Source organism: Notothenia coriiceps, unplaced genomic scaffold, assembly GCF_000735185.1.
Source record: "Notothenia coriiceps isolate Sejong01 unplaced genomic scaffold, NC01 NC01_scaffold00011404, whole genome shotgun sequence".
Classification (NCBI taxonomy): Eukaryota; Metazoa; Chordata; class Actinopteri; order Perciformes; family Nototheniidae; genus Notothenia; species Notothenia coriiceps.
The window spans coordinates 48398-76172 of NW_011344105.1; the positions used below are offsets into that span (position 1 = coordinate 48398).

The window sequence follows — 27775 nt, forward strand, 5'->3', positions numbered from 1 at the left end:
CTCCTCTTTTTGTAGACTCGTTGTTGTTCTTGTCACATTGTCGCCATGGTAATGATACACTTCGCTGTTGTGTGTAGTCTTGCCTACTTACTTGACGATATAAGTCTTCTGTTGTATTTATTTTTAGAAGAAAGGGTGTTAGAAAGCCAAGGTTTTAATGGAGTTCATCGGAAGCAGTTACAAAGGAGACACAAAAAATGGCAGGTAAATATATTTGTCCCTACCCTAAAGACAACAGGATATGAATGATATGCACAACATTTAGAATTAGCTTAGAACGTTGAGTCAGGTTAGCTATGCTTCCTAACAAGCAAAAGCACTGTATGATCATCTCTTCTCTCCCTCAGGATGGATGGAAAAGGAGAGTACACATTTCCAACAGAGACCAAGTATGAGGGAGAGATGAAAGAAGGGATGTTCCATGGCAAAGGAGTTCTACACTTTCCAAATGGGAGTAAATATGAGGCCACCTGGGAAAACGGCATAGCTAAACAGGTGGGGAGCCGGGTTCATGTGTCCCTGCATGCATGTCAGAATATCACTGCATCCACATGAGTGTGTGTTTCACATTGGTTATAGTTGATATTACATCTGGTCCCTTTTAGCAATCACTCACCATTACTGTCATAGTTATTAGGTTTCTTTCCTCTTTTTACCTGCATCGAGCAACCCTCTCTTCTGCTCTGATGCAATCTTTCATGGGCTTTTGCCACAACAGCGATCACTCCAATTATTATCATCATTTCAGTTGTGGTTCATTTGAAATGATAGCTGGTCTGAACCATGACTGAACATGGCCCAGACTACCCTGCACCTGCATCCATGCCAGCCCATGACATTCTACTTCCATTTAAAACAGACCTAAACTATCCTATGACCTAAAGAATTTAAAATCTGGAAATTATATCTGAAGTCTTAAAGTGTAGCTTACTCTGAAACGTACACATCCTTCAAAGTTGTTCTTCAGCCTTCTTTATTTTAGACATATTGACATGAAAACAGGAACAAGCCAGAATTCACACTCACACATCAATGGTTGAATAATCGGGAGGAAAACTTCAACATATGAACAGCAGGGGGTCGAGGATCAAAGTTGATGGATGACCCCTATACCTCCAGAGGCTCAGCAAATCAGAATTAATGCATTTCTTTACATTAAAGTGTTATTATGGTTCCACATTTGGCAGAAAACTGCTATTTTTCCATTCCCAATAACAGTTTTTTCTCAGAAGGACATGCACACATACTGTACACAAAGTTGATCAGTTCCTGCCAAAGACATATTTTTCCACTTTTCACTCGTGGTATACATCAATGCAGACAGTTCTGGTTTTATCTGCTGAGGTTTTGAGATATCCATCCCTTAGATTCCTGCCTTGACCTAAAGATGACAATGGAAGACATTTTAAATTGTTTTGTGGGGTTTAAAGCACTGAAAAGTAACATTTGAAAACCACAACAGCCATTTATCTCTCCAGAAACCATGGGTTACATAGAATTACACCCAGACCTTACTTTCAAAAGTTTCAACTGGAACTACTTTCTGTCAAAGAAATAACCCGCAGGAAGACTGCCAGCAGTGAGGTCTGTGGATTATCTTGCATATCAGCATTGTTTCTGCTTTTAACGTTTTCAAATGTAGCTCTTTCACTGCTTTGAGGAGCGCAAATACAACTGTATTGTATGTGTATGTTTAAAGATGTGAATATAACAAAAGTTTGGGATATAATCACTTTCCCCATTTAAAAAAACTTGATTTTAAAATGGTGCTTCCTTACAAGGGGTCATTTACCTTCGCTGATGGCCTGCAGTACCAGGAGAAAGACTGGGACTACTGCGATGGTTACGACAGGCGCTTCTACAGTGAGAGGTGCAATGGACTCAGACCTGCAGGTTGGAATTTATTATTGTGTTCTCAATGGGACAGATTATTTCTCATTAATCGCATCAGACAAACACCCTCACATGATTTGGCTCGGAAAATATAAGGAACTTTGCCTCATAATAAACTAATGTAAATACATTGAGAGGAAGAACGTGTTTGAGTAAAAAAAAGTCACCCAAAGCCATTAACCTGACAAACAATCAGACCAATAATAACAACATAAGGTGAAATCCATTAGATAGATTAAGAAAATAAAAACAAGTTGTTTTAGTAGTTGTTTTAGTAGTTGTAAACCACATAACCATTCAACACAAAACAACTGACTTGTTCGTACAGGAGAATCTCAGCTAAGTGATCTTCATCCACCACACATTATTCCTGATGGATGCTATGATTGTGGAGATGGTTCCTATGATCCCAAGGCCAGAGTTGTTACTTCCTACAGTGGCAGATTCCTCAGAAATGCAGGTGAGAGAGAGAATATCCTGTTATTTTTAATGTTGTAGCCCGGTGAAATGAAAGATGATAGCCTGAAGATGCATTTTCAGTCTTCATGTAAACCCTTACTTCAAATTATATAATCAACTCTTTGCTTCTAAAAAAACTATAATAAAGAACCACAATCCACGCAAACAAGAACAGGGAAACAGAGCAAGGACAGAGTTGACAAGGTTAATGTCTATTTCAGCTTTTGTTCGGTTGTTTATTTGAACATTCATCATCATCATCAGACACCTGAACAAAGTATTATAGACTCCTCATGTAAATGTTCCAATCATTGTTTGATATAAGTAAACAGAAATGCAACATCAGGCCTATACCTCAATACACTTCTGAGTTTATAGCCATATAATCAGCTAAATAAATACTGAGGCAGCAATTGTTGCTGCCTTCTGTCGGGCAGAATAGTAGCTGTGTATAACATTATGTCTCCTTTTCAACAACTCTACTTTTCTGAAAACAGGCCAGAAAAGTAGAGTTGGTTCAAAGTATTTTCAAACACACTAAAGAGCTTGTGTTGAATTTGCCTCGGGGAGGACCCTTTGTCTTTGCCTCTCTGAGAGCACACAGTGTGGCCATATGGGAAGGATTTTATACCAATGAACCAATGGAGTTATGTTAAATGGATTATCCCTGGACTCTCTGATGGAAGATTATTGCTACAAGTCATCTGATAAGCATGCTTCTATAGGCTATTGCCGTCAATTCAAAACTTTTTTTTTCCTTTTGGTATTTGTCAAAAGTGGAAAATTCAAGACACATTTTTCCCCTGAGTGGGTGCCCAGTTTTGGAACTCCTGATTTGAAGTGAATGTGGTCTGTCAGGTGTCCAGATAGGAATCCTCTGACATCCTCTGCTCGTCATGTCGCCTAAGATTTTGCATCACAAGACACTGTTGTGAATTAGGCAGCAGGCTGTGAATGCAGTTTCTAAATACTATGGGCTCACTAATGTTTGGTCCAGTGTTTCCTGCGCATCAAAGGGGCTTGACATTATTTAACATATTGTATAGTAGCTTAAAAAAGCTTTAATCAAAGCTTAATCTATGGTGATGGTGTACAAGGCTGTGGGAATTGTTGCTTTTGATTGCAGAAAATGCAGGAGGAATTCAAACCAGACCATATTTTGATCCAAATATGATGCTTGTGACTGTTTTTAACCTTAAAAATGTAGAAATGTGTAAGAAATATGATTTCTGGCATTAGTTAATGTATGACTCACTACGCTGCCTAAGGTATTTTTTTTTTGGGCAGAATATTTGTGTTCAGATGTTCTATTTGCAACATAATACAGATTAGTTCCACAAGCACACAAATCTAATTTACATATGTGGAGAGACAGAAGGAAACAGAGGATTAGATCCACATCCTTACCAGATGTCCTCAGCGTGTGTAAGAAGACAAAAATATGTTTTTCAATTCTTTCCTTGATGGGGGTTGTTCATCATCATTATAGCTCTGGTATTGATCAGTGGAGTGACGGAGAAAGAGAGAGAAAGAAAACAAGATAAAAGATATGTTCTGGAAGTTGAGATGAAGAAAGAAAAAGGAACTGAACACTTTCCAACCATTCTCTTACTCTGTTTTGATTTAAATACATCTGCAATCAAACAAACTATTTAAAGGAGACGTATTGTACAATCGATCAGATTTATCCCTGTGCTTTAGGTTTCTGCGAGAACATTTTCACATTTTTTAATGTTCAAAAATGAAAAAAAAAATTCTCCTACAATAAGTCTAAATATACCTAGATTTTCTCAGTCTTTGAAACACTCTGCTTCTATTGGTCAGTGTTTTGGGGATTTCCGTAAGTGCACGTGTCATTGCAGCCGGGGAATGACTATAATGGCACTATAGCAGCACATTCTACCTATTTATTTTATATCTTTAGGAAATCCTGACGGCTTGCTTAAGCCACTGTGTGCATTTCCCCACAGATTAAGCGTTTTGATACGTTTAAAGCAGGGGTGTCCAAACTACGGCCCGGGGGCCAAATGTGGCCCGCGTTTGGAATCGGCCAAATTCAAAAAGTGTAATGAAATATGGCCCACAAATTAAACATCTGCTATTGTACTTCTTATATATATGTTCAAATATATAACATAGTATTCATGTGTTCATAAGCCCAATTTTCAAATAAATTCAGTCAATTAAAGTTGAAAAACATTTTCTAACAAATCTTAGTTGATAAGAGAAAAGACCAATAACACATTTACATAACCACCTTGAATATACCCTTCATATTTCCTCTTATTATAAGCAATCTGAGACTCCTGTTTTAAGGAATGAGCTGATAACAAAATAAATGAAACCCTATATAGAGCTTTGTGTTTTTTTCATCAATATCAACCATCATTTACCTAAATTTGATAGATTTTTTCTAATTTATGAGGCAATATACCTCTGGTGAGCCGCCCAGCTCTTCGTATATTTTTCTGTATGTGGCCCTCGTGAAAAAAGTTTGGACACCCCTGTTTTAAAGCATTCATATAGCACTTACACTGATGGGAACTTTAATAGAAGTGTGTCTGTTCATGTGCAATACTATATAGTGATGTATATTTTATACTGAGAATGTGGCTTATGCAATACATGTCCGCTATCCCTTTGCTTTGTAAACAAGGCTTGAAAACAATGCTCCTGTGTCCTGTACGGATTCATTTTTCAACCCTTGAGGTGAAAGCACATTTGTCACAGTGGGTGTGAAGACAGAATTTATGGCCTCGTGGCTTCCGCCCAGGATGATGGCTACAGGGATGATGGGACACAGGGAACACCCACCCTCCCAAAGGGGACGTTTGCTGCAGCAAGGAAAGAGGAAGGAGCTCCCCGTGTAGCAGCTGGTGGATGTAGGACAAGGAAGAAATTAGCCCGTGAAGACGAAGATCATATCTAGAGTTGCAAAAATGGTGCATATGGAACGGGTTGAAACTGCAGATGAATCGAGTTTACCCCCCTGATCTTAAAGTCCTTGCAAGGAGATATCAGGCTCAACCAAACTCATTGGTCAAAACTGATGTATCAAAAAGTCCTGGCCTGCTTAGTTACTGTTGCTAACTTGGACAAACAGTCCTTCTTGGCATAGTGCCAGAGCAAAACAATAGGATCTTTTGCTAATATTCCCCAAGAGGTTATGGATTATTTTGGGAGATGTCATCAAGGGACTGCTATGCTATGTAGGAAGGGTTTGTATCGAGAATACTGGTACGCCTTGTAAACATGTAGGATGATGGGGGAAAGGGATGGGATGCACATGATGGTTTCGCCCCCATGATTTCATCTTAACCTAATGAAAAACATTTTAACAGACTCCTGTTCCTCGTAGATTTTAAGTAACAGCAAGGAGTCACACGTGTCATTTGGATACAAAGTCAACTCCTGCAATACACAAGAGACGGAAAGGAAGGAATGTCTGAGTGTGTGTGACTGTGCAGCAATGTGTACTATGTTTGTGTGTGTGCTGTTGAGTGATTGTGGTTAAAAAATTAACATTTAGGGCTGATATTCGTTGTTTCTGGGCAATGTTATTTCCAAACTTTAAGGGCGTCCAATATCGACTTTGACAAATCACCAATTAGTTACTCAGTCTTACACAAGAAAACATGTCAATGGACTAGCATAGTGGATGAGGTGGCAGCTAATCCCTACATTTAAAAACACAAAACACTCCATGTTAAGCAACTAATGAAATTGATTGATTGATTAGAATCATAATTGTATTTATTTCAAATTTTTTAATATGACTCCACTTGCTACATAGTTAACATTTCAGCTTGAATAATGCCAACAGGGTAAAGCACAGTAACATGAATACTGTTAAACCTTTAACAAACATTCAAGAGACAAACACTGAATAGGAAGGATTATGGAAGTACATTATAGCTTCAAAGAAAGCCAAACCTTTTTGCTGCTAAAAAAAAACAAATCATGTAATCAACAAACAAGTCTACAGGGCTGCTTTTATCATGTCCTCACAAAAAGGACAAAAATAATTGTACTTCATTTCTGATTAATATTGTTACAAGGTAGAACATTGCATTACTCAATGAAACTGTAATTAAAAAATAATGAGAAGGATACATAGGCCACATCTGCACAATCAAATCTCCACCACTGACTGATTAAGCGTGTTATTCCAAACAAACACACACACCGTCAGTTGTGTGTGTTCTCTCATGGCAACAGGCAGCAACAGTCGGCCGGGCGCAGGAGGCGGCAGCAGCTCCAGCAGGGGCCATGTGTTGCCATATTGTTTGTAGCACTTTCCTGTTTCTGGGATAACCGCTTCCCTTTGAGACTCCGCACTGAAAGAGTTCCATACTGAAAACATTCCACTGCCAAGGAAAACACCTCTGGTGACCGAGCCGCGGCCCCTCCCTTTGTCCCCGTCCAGCCGAGGTGTTTCACAGACAGATAAGATCAGCTGGGGCCCTTGGGAGTGGAACATATCCACACGCTGCCTTTCCTGAAACTCTAATTTTTCATACATCTATAGGGACAAAAATTCACCATAAAATAGGATTCACATGTTAATCCTCCAAACTGTGACGGATGGATTAATAATTTTAAAGATTGGTATCTCTCCTTCAAAGCTGGAAACATGAAAACCGCAGTTTTCTGTGATGTCATCATAACCCAAAAAAAGAAAAGGCCGCTCGGCTTGCAGTGAATTGGAGACAGATGCCTTAAATGTGTGCATTTGAATGTTTATTTGAGCTTTCACATTTAGGTAAGTTTGATTTTACTGTGGTGCCTCCAATTGGAAACCACAAAATGTGCACATATGACCATAGGTCATTGTGAGTGGACCAGGTTCAGAGTTCAACATCAGTGTTATACCCCATCCGTTTCTGTGAACACTTAATGCAACACAATCATCTTTAATGAAATTAACTATCTACGCAGAAAGCAGTTTTTTGCTTTTGCTCATTATGCCAGTGTGTCTGTCTCTGCATGTGTTTGGTTGTGTGTCTGCGTGTTAATTCGGAACCATTAGGCTGGAAGGAAACACTTTCCCCTCTGAGTGTATTTTAAGGATTAAGATAAACAGACTTTAACAAGGTGCCATTATTGCTTCCGCACACTCTCTCTCTCCTGTACATCGCAAAAAGGTTGTCTATGCAGGTGGATACAGTCAAGATGGATATAAAAAAAACTGTTCAATAAACAAGTGCGTTTAGTGAGCTTCATTCCCTAAAGACTAAAATGTTTCCCTGAAGTTTGCACCACAAATGTGATTATTAGGCTACATCAGAGAACATAAGGTGTCTTTATTTCTGTTGTATCAGTCTAACTGGATATCCCAACACCAGAAATGTTGTAAAGGGTCATTAAAAAGGTTTATAAATTGATGTATTGACTTACAAAGACTGGTAAATCACAAAAATGTCCGGCTGTCCTCAGATTGCAGGGAATTACCAGCCACCTGTGCCCTTATATAACCCAAGTTACCAATTACATTTGACTTAAATCCTGAGATAAACGCTGCTATACAATCTCAAGAGGGCAGAATTACAGCAAATATGAAAATGTCCCAATGAAATTATCATTAAGGCAGGTTGTGGTTTGGGTCTAATTGAGGTCAGTCTAAACGTAACGACGTGTTCAATAATTACCTTCTCCGCTCACGAATGCGCCACAAAGACTGTTTGCGTGGCAGCTGTCCGCGTGTCCGATACGTTCAATTGACCTCGCGATCAGAACAGGTAGAGAGGAGAAAGAGAGAAAGAGGAGCGTTTCATACTTGAAGTGGCTGCTGGTGTTGACGACTGGCAATTACGCACAATCAGTCCGCGAGCTGCAGACCTCCTCCCCTGTACAATGGAGCCTCGCGCTCAGTGGAACCTGGGGGTGAGGCCCGCGCGCTGCTCAAGTGCGTGCAGCTGCATGCGCTCCTGAGAAAAGCTCACTTCCCCCGCAATTAGCTTCTCATTTCAGTTTTGACAATGCAAAACTGCTTTATTATCAGCTCCTCTGGCAGTCGTTTCGGTTTAAAAAAGAAAAATCGTCGTCCATTTTTGGAGGTTATTATTTATCGGTGTCTGAAGTGGCTCTGAGAAGTTATTTGCTCCTAATTGTCAGGCTTATCTTGGTTTACCCGAGACTTGAATGGCACTTCACTGTCGCAGCCTCATACACAAAATGACCTGTGGTTTAATTATGCAGGCAACTGCTTCTATAGTTGATTTAAACGCTTTACCTTTACACCTCAATCTGCGTTTGTTTCTTATGTAATCGCAGGTCAAACGTTTTAAAAAAAACAATTAAGCTGGTATGACTCCAGGCCTTGTTTCCAATAGTTTTACATAATCCTCCATTTGAAATTAAATCTTTCAAACAGATGACTGCGAGGATGAGTGGATTCTGCGGACTTGTCGGAAAGCTTGGGATGAGGCTGCCGGTGTTGATCCTGAAAACTCTGTCGCTTTCTGAAGAGACCGGAGACTTTTGTAGTCCATTTTTAGAACATCAGATGTTTTTTGTGTCTTGTAATATAACTCTGACAAATAAAGCGTTTTTTTGTTATTTCTATTTTCTTATGTTTAATTCGATTTTGTGTGTGATTTAAAAAATAAAAGGATAGATTAGCAGACCAATAGAACCAAATCAACCTATTCCTATGTGTATTGCTAATGTGCAGATAACATTTACAGACGTCATTTAGCTTATATGCAGATGGGCTATGAAGGCCATACATCCTCCACAAAGGAAAGTTGAAAAAGCCTCAACAAATAAAAAATAATTAAACATCAAGTCTTCTAAGGGCAGCAGTGCTTTGCACAAATATAATATTTCCCACAATGCACCATTCTTGCTTCGTTGAAGCTACAAATACCACACACACTGGGATGTAAACAACTATCCACACAATTCAAGCAAATACACACCCCAATGGATAAACATCCTGCATAAAGAACATAGAAAAAGTGTTGTTTCACATGTCCTTTGCTTTGTGCCACACGTGTTGTTTTGGAAAATAAAAGTGAATTATTGCCTGGTTAATTTACCCTTACAAATGATCCAAATCCACAAAGAAAATATCACATTCTATTTTATTGCATTTAAGTACACAAAACATTAATGATGCACAGTCTATCAAATAAACTTTTTGTTTGATTTCATTTCTTGTTTTTTAACAAAAACCAAATAATTTCAGAGGGAAAAGTGCTTTACAGGGATTTACCATCTCAATAAATACAAGGACATTGAGGTCTTGTTGGATCCTGTTCTTCACACAATGGCCATGGCACTAAATACAGATGCACACTCTTTACCCCTGCCAACACACACGCACGCACGCACGCACGCACACACACACACACACACACACACACACACACGCACACACACACACACGTATGTACAACCCCAGTCTTCTTCATATTTTCCATATTGTACCAAAACACCAACACTTCCCTCTTTGTGCCAAAGACACACAGACAGAGAACATATAAATTAGTGACAATACACATGTTTGGAAATATGAAAATATGTAACTTGTAACAGAATTTGTAGCAATGTGTAGCTCATCTCAGTCTTCCATTTGTTTCCCTTTCAGTTTAAAGAAATTTAGCAGGATTATTGTGGCCCAAATTATGTTAGCTTCTAATGCCACAGCCATAATTTAAAAACACACAAGCCCAGAAAGTGTGCTTTGTGGTTTACTTCCAAATCGACACATTCAAGATGCACATTTTCCACCAGTAGAAGACTTTAAATCTTCTTAATTTGTTCTACGTAATTAAAACGTAGAGATGAATTAGAGGCAGATTTAATTAGCTGGTTCAATGCTGCAGAATTTCTTTAAATTATGGAAAAGATAAGGCACACAATTCAAAGATTAACTTAATTTCATTGGAAAATCGACCAAAAATGTAACATAGGGAGTATTTTTGAGATGTCATAAGGTCCCTTACTAAAGAAAATATTTCAACAGTCATATTTATTTCTTTACATTTAGGTTTCCTTCATGTTTGCTTCGAGAGAAAAGAGCAGTCTTACCTCTAGTGTGGTCTACTGAGTGTGTCGGGCCTTTAGGCCACAAAGACAGTTCCCCTCAAGTTCCCTCTCTTTGTTTATCTTCAGTACTCTGACAGCGCTCAAAAAGCTTCACTCCTCTTTCAGTTTCATCCCTTTTAAAAAAAGGATGGGTGGGTAGAGTGGAGGATGCTGTACATTTGAAGCGAAATGGGTCCTTAAGGTGGTGTAACATACCGTCACTGAGTTCCTGCTAATGATAAATGCTTCTGAGGCTGAGAGTGGCTGCAGTTGGGATATTCCTGTCCTCAGAAATAAAAAACGTATCTTGAGTTTTTCCTCGTTCTTCCTTTTCTTTCCATATGTCCGAGTGGGCAGGGCTCCTGTCAGATAAGTCTTTTCTCCAAACTGATGACTGCATGACCCCCGGTCAGGTCTACAGACGTGATCAGTGATGGGAGATTAAGGGTTCAGATCCGGAGGTTTAGGGGTCAAAAGGGTCATAGTGGTGGAGCGCTAGCGGCTGAGGGGGAGCTGGGGCAGCGACATGGCCTGATGAGGGAGACCTTGAGAAGTCAGCATTGAGAAGGGATGACCTGAAGAGCACACAAAAGAAATAAGGATTTAGGTGAAAATATAAAAAAAGGCTAAAACGTGTATTTGCATAATTATTACATTGAAGTAAACTGTGACTCACTGTCGATATACCCGTGAAGGGCCACCATGCGCGCCCGCTCAGGACTGCCGAAGGGGGAGTAATGCAGCTCATCGGGCAGGGACGAGGGTATCCTGGACTGGAGGTGACCTTGGGGAACCCCACTGTGTTGGGGCGTGTGCTTTTTGTGTCTTGCTCTGCAGTTTTGAAACCACACCTATGAAGACGCAATGTAACCAGACATCATAATGCTATATTCTTAATATCAAACATGTTGATTTATTTCAAAAGCAGACAAAACATTGAAAATACCTAAATCAGTATGAATATGCATACCTGAACATAATTAAACATCATTTGACCTTTTACTATGTTTTTCTGTAAATTAAGTATATGTGTTTGAATGTTTCAAAAGTATGCTATATCACTATGTGCCATAGAATACATAGATTCATTAATAATAGAGAAAGTGTTTTTCTGTGAACTGACCTGTATCACTCTCCTGCTGAGGCCTGTCATGTCGGCTAGTTTCTGTAGCGTCTGGGCGTCTGGATTGTTGTCCTGGGCAAACTGAGCCTGCATTATCTACATATGGGGGCAAACATGTAACATGAAATTAAGAAAAGGCTGCTGAAATCCAATCATTACACATTATATTTTTGGTAAACTAAAGCCGAGAGTGCAGCATATTCACAAAATAAGTGTGTGTCTGACCTGTAGCTGTTCTGCAGTGAACGATGTCCGTGCCCTTTTGGCCGGTTTGGGCTGACTGTCTTGTTCTGTTGGAACTGCTCCTTCTAATGTGATACCATTGCCTGAAAAACACAATAACAGAAATATGACATGACAGTCAAAAGTGTTGAATAACATTTTAAAATGACCATGATTGTCCCAGGAGGCCCATTTGAACAAGAGGACTTGGACACTAAATCATATTTGGACTTTTTCCTCAGTTGGGAGCCAAAATTGAGGTTTTTGAGCTCTTGTAACACGACCACTGAGAAATGAGTAAGAAGCAGGCCAGACACATTAAATCATCAATGATTTAAGAAATAATAAATTGTACAAAGGTGAATCATACAGTCATTATTTTTGCTGATAAATTCAGCAGAACTCAGTTTTGGGACTCTGGAGCAAAAATCTGGGCAGCCACAGAGAAGTATTTGACTCACCACTCTCAGCCGCTCGTTTGAGGTTCTCCACCATGGTATCGTAGTGGCTCCTACACAGGACCTTATCTTCCACCAAGCCAAACTCCTCTCCCGTAGACAACTGCCTTTTACACGAGAAGCACGCAAAACATGCCAAGTGGTATGCATTCCCTCTTGCACGGCGCACCCAGTCGCTGGCGAATATCTGCCTCCCACAGCGGGCACACTTAGTACCAAACCTACTGTGAGGGACAGAAAAAGAGAGCCGAGGTAGAGGAGGAGAGACAGAATGAGGAATTAGTGCTTCATTGACGGGGTAAAAGCAACATTTCAGTACAAAAAGTGGTCAAATATGTTTTAAACCTAATCTCAAAGCCAATACAATATAGCACACACATTGTTAAACAAACTAAATTAAACATGCACAGACGTCCTTTTCTTCGAGAACATGTTGAGAGAGTAGGAAATGTGTGTTTTGAAACTTGGAGTTTTGGCAGAACTCGAAGGGTTTAAGGAAGAAACCTTGGAGAAGGATGTGGCCTTCTGAATAAAAAACCCTGACTGCGGCTGCAAGCTGAGCCTTGAATGCAAACAAACCAACACCTGCAATTTCCTGGCTGATGCATGAAGACCCTGACATGTACCCAAGCGCGCGCACACACACACACACACACACACACACACACACACACACACACACACACACACACACACACACACACACACACACACACACACACACACACAAACACACACAAGGGAACAAACCAGGGTGGTTTTACACACAGCGGAAGATGAAGAAAGACTTGGATGACATCACTCTAGATCGCCCCGCTGTAACTGATAGCAACAGTGAGGTCAGGCGGCATATAAACCTAAACCACCTGACTTACTGTTCTGAATGGGTGGGTGGATGAAAGATAAATGGACAGAAAATTATGGAAAGAGAGAGGCTGGGCAGGGAACGGGTTAGCGGACGTACATTTGTTAAGTCAGCAAACTCTTTAAGACAATTGCTGATGACCTCAAAACAAGATGTCTGAAATAACTACGCTCTTTCATTGAAAAATATCAATATGTATAAATCCAATTGAGGACTGACTGAGCCAAACAGTGAAGGAGCCTAAGCACAGAGTGAAAAGTAAATACTTTTTTTTATTTAAGTACCATAATATTCACAATATTTCAGAGAGAGAAGTGTGCATTAGTCCACCTCACAATATCTTTTGACTATCCTGCCCTCTCTGTTGTCCCAATCTCATTTCATCAAGTCCATTTCTTGCAAACATATCACAAAAATAATTAAGAATGTATTGACGGGGACTGTTTTTAGTGGCAAATTTACACACATTTGTGAATATTTACAGAAGCATGACGGTGTATATTAGAAAGACAAAAAATACACAACAGTGCCCATGTTCACCATTTCATCACACTAAGTGAAACAATGTGTTTCTGTTATAGTTTTAGTACAACAATGGAGGTCTGTGACAGAGAAGAATCAGATATTTCATCAGACATAGACTTTGGTTTTGACTTTTAATGGGATTTGATGATAATACAAAAATGTATAGCACATAACCAGCCTTCTCCTTTAACTGGAATATGGCTGACTGAGCAGCTGGCACTGTGGGGTTATCCAAAAAAACATTCACTACCACAAATGAAATACTATACAGATTTTCCTGTTTTACACCAGAATGAAAATACATTAAGCTGCTCATTTAACGAGCACATTGTGGGTCTAATGGGTATAAAACGCTGTACTTTGAGATGGTTATAGTGAGGTTAAGAGGCATTGTTAGGGTCAGCAGCTGCCAATTCTGGTGAAGGAGGCAGGATTCTTTAAGCAGCCTGACAGAAAGTGCTGTCCCAAGGGTAAAGCTGGGAGCAAAAAGCATAGCGGCCAACTGGCTCCAGCTCAAATTAGAAACATTTTCATATTGATGGGATTGTTCTGTAAAAGAGGCATTGACACATATATAAAGAGCTGATGCCCGACTCGACATTTTAACTTATACACTTAGCTATTTCTTCTTTGCGCTGCCTCTTTACAGCAAAATACAAAGGGCCGAGATAAAGAGGAAACTCATACAAGCCCAACATGAGGCAAATTCAAAGAGCTGTCAATCGTGGATATGGTATGAAGGAGCTGGTGAGGGCAGGATGAAAAGAATAGACGTGGAGAGAGGAAGTAAGTGGCTGAGGGAAATAGCAAAGCAAAGAGCGTCAATGGTGGAGAGAGAGCAGGGGGACAGAGAGCAGGAGGGTTGCCAAGTGAGTGGGTTTGGCAGCGTATCAGTGCACTCAAGTCCACTCTATCTGGGATGAAAGCATACTATAACCCTGACATCTCAAAAACTCGTACCCCTCATCATGCATATGAGCTTGTTGGCCAGAAGTTCAATTTTCTCTGCATGTAGTATGGTAGCGAAAATATGTAAAGGTCATCATTAAACGCCTACTGTTTGAGGATCTGCCTCTTATCTGTTTCATCCTGCTTCTGTTTGTCTGCCATCCTGGTTTGTTATCACTGTTAAAAAGAGCATCTGCAGTACCAGGCCGGGCATTCCTCATAACAAACAAATTCATTTCAGCATTAAAAAGCAGTAAGTCTTTGCAGTGACCTTGAAATAAAATTAGCTCGCTCACCACTTACAGGGAGCTTAAATTGTCACAGATATGTGCAACTTAACCAAAAAACCCTCTTATAACCCAATAAAGCCATTCCGGAGACAAATGGTCTCCATGGCTTACTGCACTGTGTGTGCGTACTATTTCAGATTGTTATGGAGAATTCCTGGCCGTTTCTACAGTAAAAGAGGAAAACATTGTGGAACATTGCGTCTAATCTAGCATGACAGCTTGTCAGTTTCATGCTCCGAGACAGAACCCAGAAAAGCTGCAAATCATCCCTTGTTTTGACCCCTTCCTCCTCCTCCCTCTCCATCTTCATCCCCTCCCACTACTCCATCTCTTTTTTTGTATCACATTTTGTATTTGCACCAAAAACCTGGTGTTTATTTTGGAATGATGTCAATCCCCATGGCCCCCCAGCATCACAAGAGGGAAAATCCTGCACCGCAAAACTGCCTATCCCCTCAGACGTCTCCTATTTGCTCCCCTTCTTTGGTCGAATCTTTACTTTTCCTTAACAGTAATTCACCTGCTGCTGAAAGAGTGGCTTGAGGAGGTACACATTTTTTTGATTATTTCTGATGTGCTATGAGAATACTCTAATCCATATTAGATTTGTCCTGAGAGAGTATCACGATGCGAGGTTTCGTGTTAGGCCTTTGCATGGAAATCTAAGATTGGGAAGTGATTTAAATGATTCACTGACAATACAATTTGACATGATATCCGGCTTTAACATATTAACCCTGCACAAGAAAAACCTTGGCATTGTTTAATTCTCTATTCTTCGACACTGCAGTAACTGTGAACACTCAGTTTTCTTTGTAATCTGTTTCACAAAAGAAGAATTTAGTTCCTAGCTGTAAACGAGCAGTCTTTATTTAAACATGTAGCATTGTGTGGCAGATGTTTAATTATAATTTAAATTAATTCAGTTCTTAGAAAAAACTCATATCCCTCGCTTTGTACTGGTTACTCGCCTTTGTTGCTATGGAGACGCAATCAGCTAACTAAAGGTGGGATGATGAATAATAATAATTACAATAAACACGCGCGCGCGCACACACACACACACACACACACACACACACACACACACACACACACACACACACACACACACACACACACACACACACACACACACACACACACACACACAGGAAGAGTCACATGTACAAGTGCACACATCTCACCCAGAAAGTTCCCTACATACATGGACTCTGGTTACACTGTCAGTATCCCAGGGTGCCCCTGATTAGTGCACCAATGCAACTTCCTGTGTGGCCTGCAGCTCACGGACCAGGATGATGTTACTACAGAGCGAGGGGAGGGGGGCAGCTCAGGGAGGGGAGGGGAGGGGGGCAGCTCAGGGAGGCGAGGGGGGTCAAAGTAGGCTGATAAAGAAATGGTGTGCGTGTGTGTGTAGTTGTGTGTGTGCGTGAGGGAGCCCCTGAGGCAAGACATGGCTTTGAGAGGCGCAACATGGGCTCTGTCCTGCACCCCCTAACCCGACATATACACACCACCTACCTACCCCCTCCTCTCACTCACTCACTCACTCACACACACACACACACACACACACACACACACACACACACACACACACACACACACACACACACACACACACACACACACACACACACACACACACACACACACACACACACACGTATATGGAGGGAAACCCACTCTGATTTCCTGCTATTATGCCCCATTAAAGGAGCTGTCAGTCCAAAGCCAGATGAGAGGCTGACACAGATGAGGGAATATCTCCAGAGGTTTGAACCCAGCCCAGAGGATCTGGGCCCGCGGTCGTGTTTAGCCTAGTTTAAATCTGGCCTAAATCCAGATTAAAGTTATATTTTCAGAGGTAACTTTTTTGTGCAGGGTTTCTACAAAGTTCCTCACAATATTGAAACGAAAACAGTTTGATCCTAAGGATAACTTGACCATCAAATTCAATATTATTACATTACTTCTTATTCTCATTTTAAGAGTCACTCTACAGAGCAGATAGTGTGCAGTTATTCCATAGATATGAATGAAAATGTGTGTGATTCTGTCATATGACCAAGCTATGGACCGTATAAAAACTAACAAATACAACAAACAAATCTAGTTTTACGCCTTGTGGAGGGGATTCTGAGTTAATTATGTACGAAAAGTATGCATAAAGAAGTGCAGTCTTTATTATTTATTCAAATAGGGGAAATGAATGGCTTTACAGAGAGAAGTAAACCCTGGAAGTTATCATATTTAAAAAGATTCTATTCTTTCAATCAAAAGTGTTTGGCTTTGTTGCCTACAGTAGTAACGGTTAAAGCTGAAATTCCAAAGGTTATGACACTAAGACTGGCAGCTAGGAGTTGAAGCTGTTTGGGTTTAGGTTTGCATTTTTTTTTTCTGTATTAAAAAGCAAAACAGACCCATAATTGTAGCTGTTGCAGGAAACTTTCCATACCCATTCTTTCGAAAATTGATATAACAGAATGCCTGTATGCAATCATTTAGAAATTCATAATAAAACTTGTCAAAACAAGTGTAGAAACATTTACTGCTTCTATATTTAGGCGCATGTTTGAATCACAATGATTGTATATCATATAATTACAGGGTACAATTTATCTGATGAGTAGCCAACATGTAACCCGGTGACAGCCACATCTACACCACTCATTACCGTTTTCTAATGCTCTGACATATTTTAAATACTGGCTCAGAGTCCACAACGCAGGGTTTAGGGCGAGAAGGGTGCAGGAGCATTTAAATGGAGACGGGTCAGGTAAAATATTATGATGTGGCCGAGCAAACACAAAAATCTCCATTTCATGAAGGAATTAGCAAAATGAGTGGCAGCTGCTGGACATGCATAAATAAACAGAGATCTCAATGTATGTTTACTGTGTGTAAAGTGTGTCTTTGGCGTTATCAAAGCAGCCAATGTGTACAGTGCATTCTTGCTATCACATAAATGTTCCACCTTCATGTTTTCATTTGAAGGTTTGTACACATATCTGTTTTAGAGTGTGTGTGTTTTTAGTTTGGAGAGGAGTCACATTCAGAACAGAAACACGCTGACCAGGCACTCGGGGCAGTCTAATTGCTGATCTGGAGGCCTGAGGGTCTGGGATGGAGGACAACTAATTGCTGGTGATTATAAACCTCAGAGCGGTGGCTTGGTGTCATGTTCCGATCAGACATACACCAAAGCTCACTCCAAGCAGGCACACATGTGCGCACACACACAAACACATATATACACACACGAACAATGCATATGTGCCCATACAACATATCCACCAGCTTCAGGCTATAACTGAATTTATATGGCTGTTGCTGGTCTGAACCACATTTGACCTCAGATACCACCACTGACAGCCTTACACAGGCACATATAAAATCCACACGCTTGGATAAAAAGTGAATAAAAAATCTATGATTAAAAACATCAGTAAATAAAGACTTTTCCTAGCAGAAATACTGCAGCAGGCTATGTTTTGATTGGCTGAAGAACCCATTGCATTATTAACCCCTCAATGAGTGTGTATCTTAGTGTCTCGTTTTGTTATAATGCCTTTCAATATTGCATGGCAATGTATTTATTTTTTAAATAGTGAAATCAATCGTTTATGATATGAGGAATAAACATGTGTAAAATAAGTATTTATTGTAGCTTAAAAACAGAATGTATTTTATTAATGAGGTTTAGTTTTATTTTGCTGTTCGGTTCTCTTAAATGTAGCCTATTACAACGATATGATATAATTTATTATCATAATACAGTTTTAATTTGATGATAATTGGTCATGAATGTACAGAAAAAAGGCCTCCTCTGTTGTATATTTTCGTTGCACATAACGGTTTGTGTGCCAATAGGGACTCAGATAGCTGCAATACCCAAGTGCCTTTACAGCGATTTACGCTATTTTTCTGTACCCCTACAGCCGTTAACGTTGTGTTGATATAGGTTAAAGACTCCGGTAACTCCTGCGCGCGTGCTGCTGGATACTTGAGTTTATTGAGCGCCAGAAAAATTACAAAATGTGGTGGAAGTTAACGGGTTAATGGCAAGACTGATTTGGAATGGTCCGATAAAAGATATCTGACAATAAATAATGTGCAATATTAAAATGTGACCTGAGCCATAAAGGCATAGAAGTTGATAAAACGTGGTCCAAAAAAACAACCTCACCAAAAATCTAAAAAACCTCTAAAAAAACGCACACAACTCTCTCTTACGCGCAGACATTTCCACACTTATTCTAGTAGGCCAGATATGTTTTATTTTTGTCGCTGCTGGAAACGTTTTGTTATGGATAGCCAAAACAAAACTGTGGATCATTCAGCTACACTTTTATTTTGTTACACACTTTGAGACGTTTTTGTAAAGGTCTTTCAAGAACACATGAGGCAACCCGCATCCATCTCAAAGGAAGAGTGTGAGTGTGTGTGAGAGAGAAAGAGAGGAGGGGGGGTATGTTGGCAGAGTAGAGTACGTGGTATTTTGAAAACACGGTCATAAACTTACCCTACCTGAAATAATCCATTTTACAGAAGATCTCTTTGTTTTTGATGTAGCAGCTGCTGTGCTGACGTAGCGACGTCCTGCAGACAGAACACTCCAGACAGCGCACGTGCCATATGAGGTTGTTCACCTGCAGAGAGACAACGTGCATGTCAAACACACACTGATGATGGATCCAAGCGTAAAGGACGCACAGGGTGTCTCTGGTGCTGAGTTTCTTCATAATATACGACAAAAGAAAATCATCAAAACTGCATAATGTCTAATTAGCATACTAAGTCAATATATTATCACAAAAGTTTAGAGATGGCACAATATATTTAAATATTCAATGTCTAATTAAGCATACTCAAGATATTATTACCTTGGAAATATCACGAAAGTTGCATATCTTACAGTGATGCACAATTATGAGTTTAGTGATGGCACAATATATTTAAATATTCAATGTATCGCTTGGATCATATTTTACTTTATTGTGTTTTCTGATATAGCAACACAGTATTTTGTTGGTGTTTTTCTTAAAAATAGCATGTTAAAGGACAGTATTAATTTTACTAAAACGCTGGCAAATATATTCTGCTGAAATGCAATCTTAATCATTTCTAAATATCGAACCCAGAACATGCTGCTTAGGCCCGAGATAATTCTTTCTGGCACTGGGTGTAATATTTTCGTTCAAGAGCAATTATGAACGCCTTTTAGCAGAATTAAGAAAAAATAATACTTGCCAGGCGTTGAAAACAAGTGACCAATTTGTAAATGACGACTGAAAAATGATTTAAATCATTTTTAAAGTTTTACAAATTGCGAAGCCATTTATGTCAACAGAGCTGCCCTTTTAATATGTTTCAAAAATATTATTATCTAAAATGAGCCCGATATTTTTGGCGAGAGAGATCATAAAGCCTGTCCCTGTTCGAAAGGTTCTAAATTCAATTCTGAAATGCAATAATGTTAATTCTAGAACTTAATTGTATCATATTATAATATTGTTATTTTTTTAGGTCATCTACAACATATAAGTTTGTAAGCATTTAAAGCAAAAATAGTTATTTACATAGGCCTACTTTTAATTACAACATCGTCCACTTGGTAATGGCGCAGCATGCATGATATTTTACACAAGATAAAGACTGCTAATAATTTTAGAAGAATGCTGATATAATTCAGTTGTATCCTATTATAGGAGATCAAAAATTATTATATCCCATAATTATTCAAACTAGTTTGCAAAAATATTTTTCATGTGTGTTTTTCAGTTTGTATTATTACATTTAAAACAATTATTATAGATGATATCATAGGCCTGGACTTCAACACAACAACATAAATTATCTCACACTTCCTGACAAACACACCCATTTGCGCGCGAGTGAGGAATGTTTTGGAATGGAAGCACGCGGGCGCACGCGACAGGGTTACAGGGGAAAAAAATCAAAACATCCCTGTTGAATCTGCTAAAACCCCGTGTATCACTTTTTGATAACAAATAAATAAATACATTGCAGATAATAGCAGTTCAATTTGGATTTAATATTTATATGTGTATGCATTTCACGTATATATTTTACCTTTAAAAATATGATAACAAAGTGTTTCGTTAAGCCATAAATAAGGCTTGGGGACACGTTTCTGTGTTTTTTGTTTGGGATATATGTAGCCTATCTGTAGGCCTACCTACTTTTTATTTAGTATAATTATTCTTATTAATATAATAAAGTAAGGACTCCTAACGTAAGGACTCCTAACGTTGTTGCCTAATGGCCTTCTTTTAATTCCAGTATAGGCCTATCAGTGCAAAAATACAGCAGGCCTGTCCAAAACAAAACTGGACACGTATCGACCAAACGTATTGCTAGTGCTATCGTAAACAATACAATGCTAAACAGATAAACAAGACGAGAATATATTAATTGTTGTGACCACACATCGCGTCAGCCTGTTTAAATCTAAAGACTTAAGGTCAGCCTCTCACCTTCAGCATGTATCTGTCCAGGATCTCCTGACCGCAGCTGGCGCACACGTTCTTCCCGTCTGACGGCACCGAGCTGGCGGTGGAGATCGGCGAGCACACTGAAGGGCTGGAGGGGCTGCTGGGTGGGGAGTGGGTGTCCTCCGGCTCCATGTTGGACCGCTGGGACTCTCCGTCCGAGTGAGACTGCAAGAGGGCATCAGCACAGCTCAGTAACACACACACACAGTCATCCCCACAGGCTGTTTGCAGTAGTCAAAATGCAGTCGATATCAATCAATGCGCGTAGGCTCAGAAATGCAAAATATGATGAATCCTATCTTTAACGTGCAGCGGATGCACCCAGACCAAGGTGTCACCAATGTGCAATAAGCGCACCAAGTGACATTTTAAAAGCATTAATAGGCAATAAAGCTCTCACCATTGGCGCGTGGTTAGAGTCCACAGTGCAGCGCGAGGCTCCCGGTGTACTCTGATGCTCGGTGGAGATCACCTATAAGACAACGTTCAGTAAACGGGAAGTCTTCATCACTTTAACGGTCTCATCCTCAGCTGGGAAATCCTCCGGAGACATTTGCACACAGCTCTTCAGGACTAGTCCTATATAAAGTGGTCCTGACAATAAACCCCGGTTAAAATAGTTAAAAGGGCCCCCGCAACAAAAGGCACATTTTAATGAAGCTATTTCAATTTGGATTGATTTTTCCCTGCCCTTAACCCGTGCCTCTCAGAATAATAGTATTTTCTTCGCAATCCAGGACACGAAGAGTGGAGGGGGAAAAACTACCTGTAATTACAAATAGCTTGAAACGCTGTGGATAAGAGGGACCCGGAGTGTCAATTTCAACTGTCAATCAGAGAAAGGCAACGGGTCACCCAAAGAATTGCAAATTTGATTTTTAATGGCTGTAATTAAAATCCAATTCTTCTCAGGCGAATTGGCACCGCTCGAGAGGCTCGCGGACCGCAAATCACGCTATTCATAACAGAGAGGCGCGTGCCTCTTCACAGCGGCTGGCGCGTGCAGCTGATCTCAGTACACAAGCAGTGATTCTTATGACATCACAGAGAGACAAAACTAAACTAACGCACAATGCTGCGGGCTGCAAATAAACTGCATGCATTTGCAACAACAGATAGATCCACTGAGCAATGAGAAAATAAGAAGAAATTGTTTGGTGAATCAAAATGGTTTCATATTGAGGTTACACCAAATATCGCTATTTTTAAGCCAGCACATAAAAAGCTGATTTAGTCTAAACCAAAACAGAAGGCCCACATTGCATTAGTGGGGTATCAATGAAACGTTTACGCACAAAGTTGGAGCTCAGTCGTGTCCTAAGTGTTAGTACCTGCTTCTTGGGAATTCCTTCGGACAAAATCTTGTTTCCCTCTGAAAGAGGGGACAAAAGTTCATTTTTCCAGTACATGAACCCCTGCAGTCTCACAGCGTACAGTGTATCCAAACTCGGCGCGTGGAATCAGGAGAAGGCTCGGCGATGGGCGTCAAAACTTGAACCATCCGTATGGGTTCGGGTGTAATGGGCGCACCGTTTTGTTTTTGACGCGAAATGCTCTGTGTCTGTGCGCGACGATCTGCCGCTGTCACACATTAAGTTATGGAGCTTTGCAGAGGCGAGGAGTTGTTGGTCCTCCTCGGAGAGCCTTATTTAGAACAGAAATAGTTCCTTTCCCCGTTTCCCACTCTCTCCACTTTATCGAAGGAGTCTGGCTACAGGAAGTGAATGAAATGAAGGGGCTGGCAGCTTTTACTCCAAGGCTTCATAGGTGCAGGGAGGCTGCAGGGCTGCTATAGTCGACGGCAGCGCAGAGAACCAGAGTGCAGTGAAAGTTTGTGCCGCTCTGGCATGCCTTATAGTTAAAGAAGGGGGAGGGTGAGAAAGAGTTTCATATGCGTGAGAAGGGTGGACACACTTTGGAGCAGTTATGACAGAAACTTATTCAAACTCTGCTGTCGAATGTGTGATATCTCAGACATTTATAGCTGCTGCCAGAGGAAAAAATGTAAATTATAGTTATTCATAGAATTGCCATTTACTTGCTACTGGACATATACAATGGCTGTATAGGTTGTAACGCAATAATTAACCGGAATACAGACCTTTTTATATATACACAGCGTTCTCATATATATTATATATATATATATATATATATATATATATATATATATATATTCAGGCTTAGAATATAAACTACAACACAACAAATAATAATGATGCCTGAAAAATACATTAAAAAAATCCTAATACATTTACTTAAATCCCATGTTGCAAAATAATTCGTCATTTAATTAATTAGAGTGGTGTATTTATGGAACTGCTTGCTTATTATCATCATGATTCAAGGCTTAATTTTTTTTATATTAAAATGCTTTCGTTATAACATTAATTTCAAATATTTATGTGTACAATTAAAGTTAATGAGTAGTAGACAATAATTAGCAAGGCAGAAAAACGAAAGGACTAAATGGCCTAATTTAAGGATTAACAAAAAGGGTTTTTACCCATAGGTTTATTGTGACACCATTGTTTAAAGATATATTATGGGCAGGGAGAAACAGAATTTTTAATTTTTAAATGTTGTGAGAGTAGGGCTGAGGCAGAATAAACTAAAACCCACAAAGTGTTTTAACGAAGGGAAGCCTGGTGATTGCAGGATCCGTGTGATCAGCCCACACACAGCTTTACATCGACGCGTCAATAAGGCTATCTACAAGGATCCAGCAATTATCTGTAAATCTATAATGCAGAAATTATCCCATCAAAATAAACCAAGCCAAAAGCAATTAAGAAACGTCTTCATCATTCCTGGGGAGAACTGGATTTGAAAGATGTAATCAATTGAAATTATAATTGAACGGATAGGCCTTTTATTGCAAACAGATAAAAACACACACTACAAAGAAAACGGTTGATCAGAAATTGCTGCAGGTTGATTTTACGAGGGAAAAAAAGGCTGACATGTCAAGAGGTAGGATTTGATTTGTACGCTGCGCATGAAATGATGCTCTCTTATCTCAACTTGTACAATTAATCGGCCGATTTCCATCCCTCTTGAAATGTTATTTATCCACAGAAGTTTTCATCTTAAACTTATTAAAAATGGTTCTGCAAATATGGTTTGCAAATTCTTTCTTCTCACAAACTTAATTATGCTATATTTCGCCAACATATTGTGTCCATTTTTCTTTACCCTCTTTTCATCTTAAGGAGAATTTTAACACCTGATGGAAAATACAACTTGGATCGCAACAAAAGTTTGCTCCATGTAAACACAGAAATCCATAACAAACGTCACATTTGAAAACACAAAATATTAAAACGGCACAATTTGATAGAATGCAAATCAACAAAACAGTCAGTATCCATCAGGTCTGGGGAAATCTGGGACTCTAAGCATAATGAACGCCATATTAAGCAGGATGATCAGTTATTACAGAAAGCATTGGTACATTTGTCATTACTCTTGATAATCTACAATGTTTTTTTTATTTCTGTCATAGTTCTGAACTGCATTTTTTAAAACCATGCCGGATTAATGGTTTAAAATTGTAGTCCACAAAAGGTTCTCATTAATGAGATGCAGATGTTTTTCTCCAAATTCCTTACAAAAACTATTTGACTATTCCAGCAAAAGCATGTGGACGAGAGCATTGTAATGTTATTGACTAAACAATAAAATGGCATAAAACAACAGGCTGCAGATGTTATATTTATTAGCCTTTAATAGGAATATTAAAGGGAACTTCCAAAAAATATATACAGAAAATAAACAAAGTCAGTAAAAAAGAGTTTGAATACAGTCTTACAAAATTGAAAAAAAAGCAAACTATTAGGAAAAGAGCAATGTCACACAAAATACTGCAACACACCGCGTTGCTGAGTGGCTTACTATTCAAACTCCAAGGATACAAACCTGTTACAAATATTTGCATGTCTTCCTCTTCATTGAAGTCTTGATTAAAGAAAATTGTATTTCACCTTTAAATAAACCCTCCGAAAGTAAAAACATGTCGCAACCAATAAGACAATCAGCATTTAGACTCTTTTATAATAATATCATTTTTCTTTTCTGGCCGCTCTGGGTCACATGACTCACAGCTGCTGATTCAAATCTCTGCCAAAGCGAGAACGCAGACGTATAAGATCCCACCTGCACATCTGTCAGGTATGGGGCATATGTTAAGAGTAAATAATAACTGTAAAATAACTGAAAACACTTTTGGTACTTGTCCGTGATTGCTGCGATTACTCCCAAAGAGTTCTTGGTTCTCAAAGTATTTTCAAAACCTTTCATAGGCTGTGTATAGTCTTTATAGTATCTGGTGTGGAGTCAGTTTGTGTGTAGATGGGGGCTGAAGTGTGTCGACGGAATGGGGGCGGGGGGGATCTCCAGAATGAGTGGGATGGGTCATCTCCTAAACCTGCGGAAGGGCCTGCTCTGGTTGTTGTGTGATTTAGAGTAGGGCTCCCAGCGTTTCCTCTCTGGCGGTTTGTTGTAAACGTAGGCCGACGGGCCCGAGTAGTCATCCTCCGGATTCTCGTCCATCATCTGGAGCTTGGCCTCGATGGCACGGATCTTAGCACTCGTACTAGAGGTAAAACACAAAAATAGCAAAAAGAGGAGAGAGAGAGAGAGAGAGAGAGAGAGAGAGAGAGAGAGAGAGATGTTAGCTGCGAGGCTGAGGGGAAAATACCAGAGTGGGAGCTGAGGGCCGGACTGAGTGATGGACAGATCTTGGCTCTCGGCTGAGTGGAAAATGAGAGGAGGTATTAGCACTCCTAGGAGAGGGAGGGACAGATGCAGGGGGTGGGGGGGGAGCACAAGCAAAAGATTACCAGTTGTGCTAAGAGATAGAGGAAAACTTGTATCTCAACGGTGGAACAGAATTTTGAGGAGCAAGAGAGAAAGATTACAGAGCAAGGGAGAAGAAGAGAGACTGAGGGAAGCAGGGTAAATAAAAAGGGAAAAGGGGGAAAGAGTGTTTATACTTCCTCTCCTGCGCTGTGAGGAGTGAGGGATTTTGAAGTTTACAATAGAACTGGAGTGTGGAGACTTTTTAAACGAGTATCTTTATAGCTGATAACTTGCTACACATGGGATTGTCTCAGAGTTGATGTTATAAGCACAAGAGGCCATTAACAGACTTCAGTGCCATTTGACTGGCACACTTGTTGATTCAATGTTTCAAGTGTTGGTCCGGTTGTACTCGGATGAACTCAACTTGAAATGCCATTTGTGGTGAAAGCAATAAGTTCTCCAATAATGATTTCAGGAACAAGCTTGAGTTTGTTCTGGTAGTCCCTAAAGTGACCAGAAACTACATCCACACTCAGCTGTCTAAATCGGAAAATGACATGAACACAGTTTGATGTCCTTCCAAGATGAAACACCAAAACAGAAAGTAAAATAGGTACATATTTCTTATGTTATTTTTATATAACATCTAGTAAGGATTTGGACAGACAGACCAGTTAGTTGTCAGATAAGCAAATGATTAAACCTCTGTTGTTGTCTCCACCATGGTATTAGGTGTTTCACAATCAGATGGACAGTGAAGTAATTAACATATTTCTGCTTCTGCTGTTAGACAACTGGACAAAAGAAAGCTACTAGACCAATAAGCCCACAGTGATCAGTCCTTCTTTGTTGGTTTTTTGTTGGAAAAGCAAAAAACTGTGATTTAGTTGACTCAACTTACTCTGGGAAGAATTAAAAAAGGCAAACAACTTCAGAATAGCAAACTAGGAACAAGGGTGTTAACTGTGTTTTGTACCAACCTGAGGTGGTTGGCACTTACGGGTCCATCGTCTGCCCCCCCGCTGCTCGATGGCTCCAGGCTCTGAGGCATCGTCTTGTCATTACGGAAACCTTCAAACCTCTGGTGACAAAACAAAATGTCCCACACAAACAGTGATGGAAACATGGAAGGACGGAAAGATGGAGAGAGACAAAAGGGTAAAATAAGAGAAGAGCCTTATGCAGGGACACAGAGACGCATGGAGAGTCGCAGCTAAACACAAAAACATGAAGTTACTGCATCACAAGTGATTTTAAAGATTAGGACTTCAAATGGATCATATAGTAATGTGTTTTCAGCACATTTGGGTACAGTCACACCTGGTTTTTAAATATTTTAGAGGAACAGTGCCACGTAATGAGTAGAAAAGGAAAACATCCTGTAAACCAGACATTCACAAACCATCAGAGCTCCTAATAAACACTGACAGCCGTTCTCTGGAGGGCCAACTCCAGCTTCCTCCCAAAACATCAACATTATTAAAGTGAAGTATTGATTTTGTTTGTGTCTGCTCCAACAGACAGTAACCGAGCAGGACTGTGCGTCCAGCTCATAATCACACCCTGAGGCATGAGGGAGGATAAAGAGGGAGCAGCTGAAGAGCAAAAAGCAACGTCTGCACTCATTCCTTTCAAAA

At 39.8% G+C, this 27775-nt stretch overlaps 3 protein-coding genes across 4 annotated transcripts; 1 reads left to right on the forward strand and 2 right to left on the reverse strand.

The window, feature by feature from the left end:
* morn5 (MORN repeat containing 5) lies at window positions 1–27775 on the forward strand. Of its 2 annotated transcripts, none has more exons than XM_010772581.1 (6): window positions 1–73; window positions 104–204; window positions 348–495; window positions 1782–1893; window positions 2222–2353; window positions 27659–27775. In XM_010772581.1, exons 2-6 carry the CDS (start codon window positions 158–160, stop codon window positions 27703–27705), a joined length of 486 nt encoding a protein of 161 aa, XP_010770883.1. In that variant the 5' UTR covers window positions 1–73; window positions 104–157; the 3' UTR covers window positions 27706–27775. The 2 variants fall into 2 exon arrangements, with proteins under 2 accessions (XP_010770883.1, XP_010770882.1); XM_010772580.1 differs by lacking the exon at window positions 27659–27775 and adding an exon at window positions 8726–8883.
* lhx6a (LIM homeobox 6a) lies at window positions 9477–23129 on the reverse strand. Its single transcript, XM_010772579.1, has 9 exons — window positions 22667–23129; window positions 21736–21807; window positions 21318–21500; window positions 19348–19469; window positions 12190–12410; window positions 11732–11832; window positions 11507–11602; window positions 11060–11234; window positions 9477–10958 (listed from the first exon to the last, which is right to left on the reverse strand). The coding sequence occupies exons 1-9, from the start codon at window positions 22742–22744 to the stop codon at window positions 10879–10881; spliced, it is 1128 nt and encodes a 375-aa protein (XP_010770881.1). The 5' UTR covers window positions 22745–23129; the 3' UTR covers window positions 9477–10878.
* On the reverse strand, window positions 24801–27610 carry rbm18 (RNA binding motif protein 18). The gene is made up of 2 exons (XM_010772578.1): window positions 27119–27610; window positions 24801–25929 (listed from the first exon to the last, which is right to left on the reverse strand). The coding sequence occupies exons 1-2, from the start codon at window positions 27262–27264 to the stop codon at window positions 25749–25751; spliced, it is 327 nt and encodes a 108-aa protein (XP_010770880.1). The 5' UTR covers window positions 27265–27610; the 3' UTR covers window positions 24801–25748.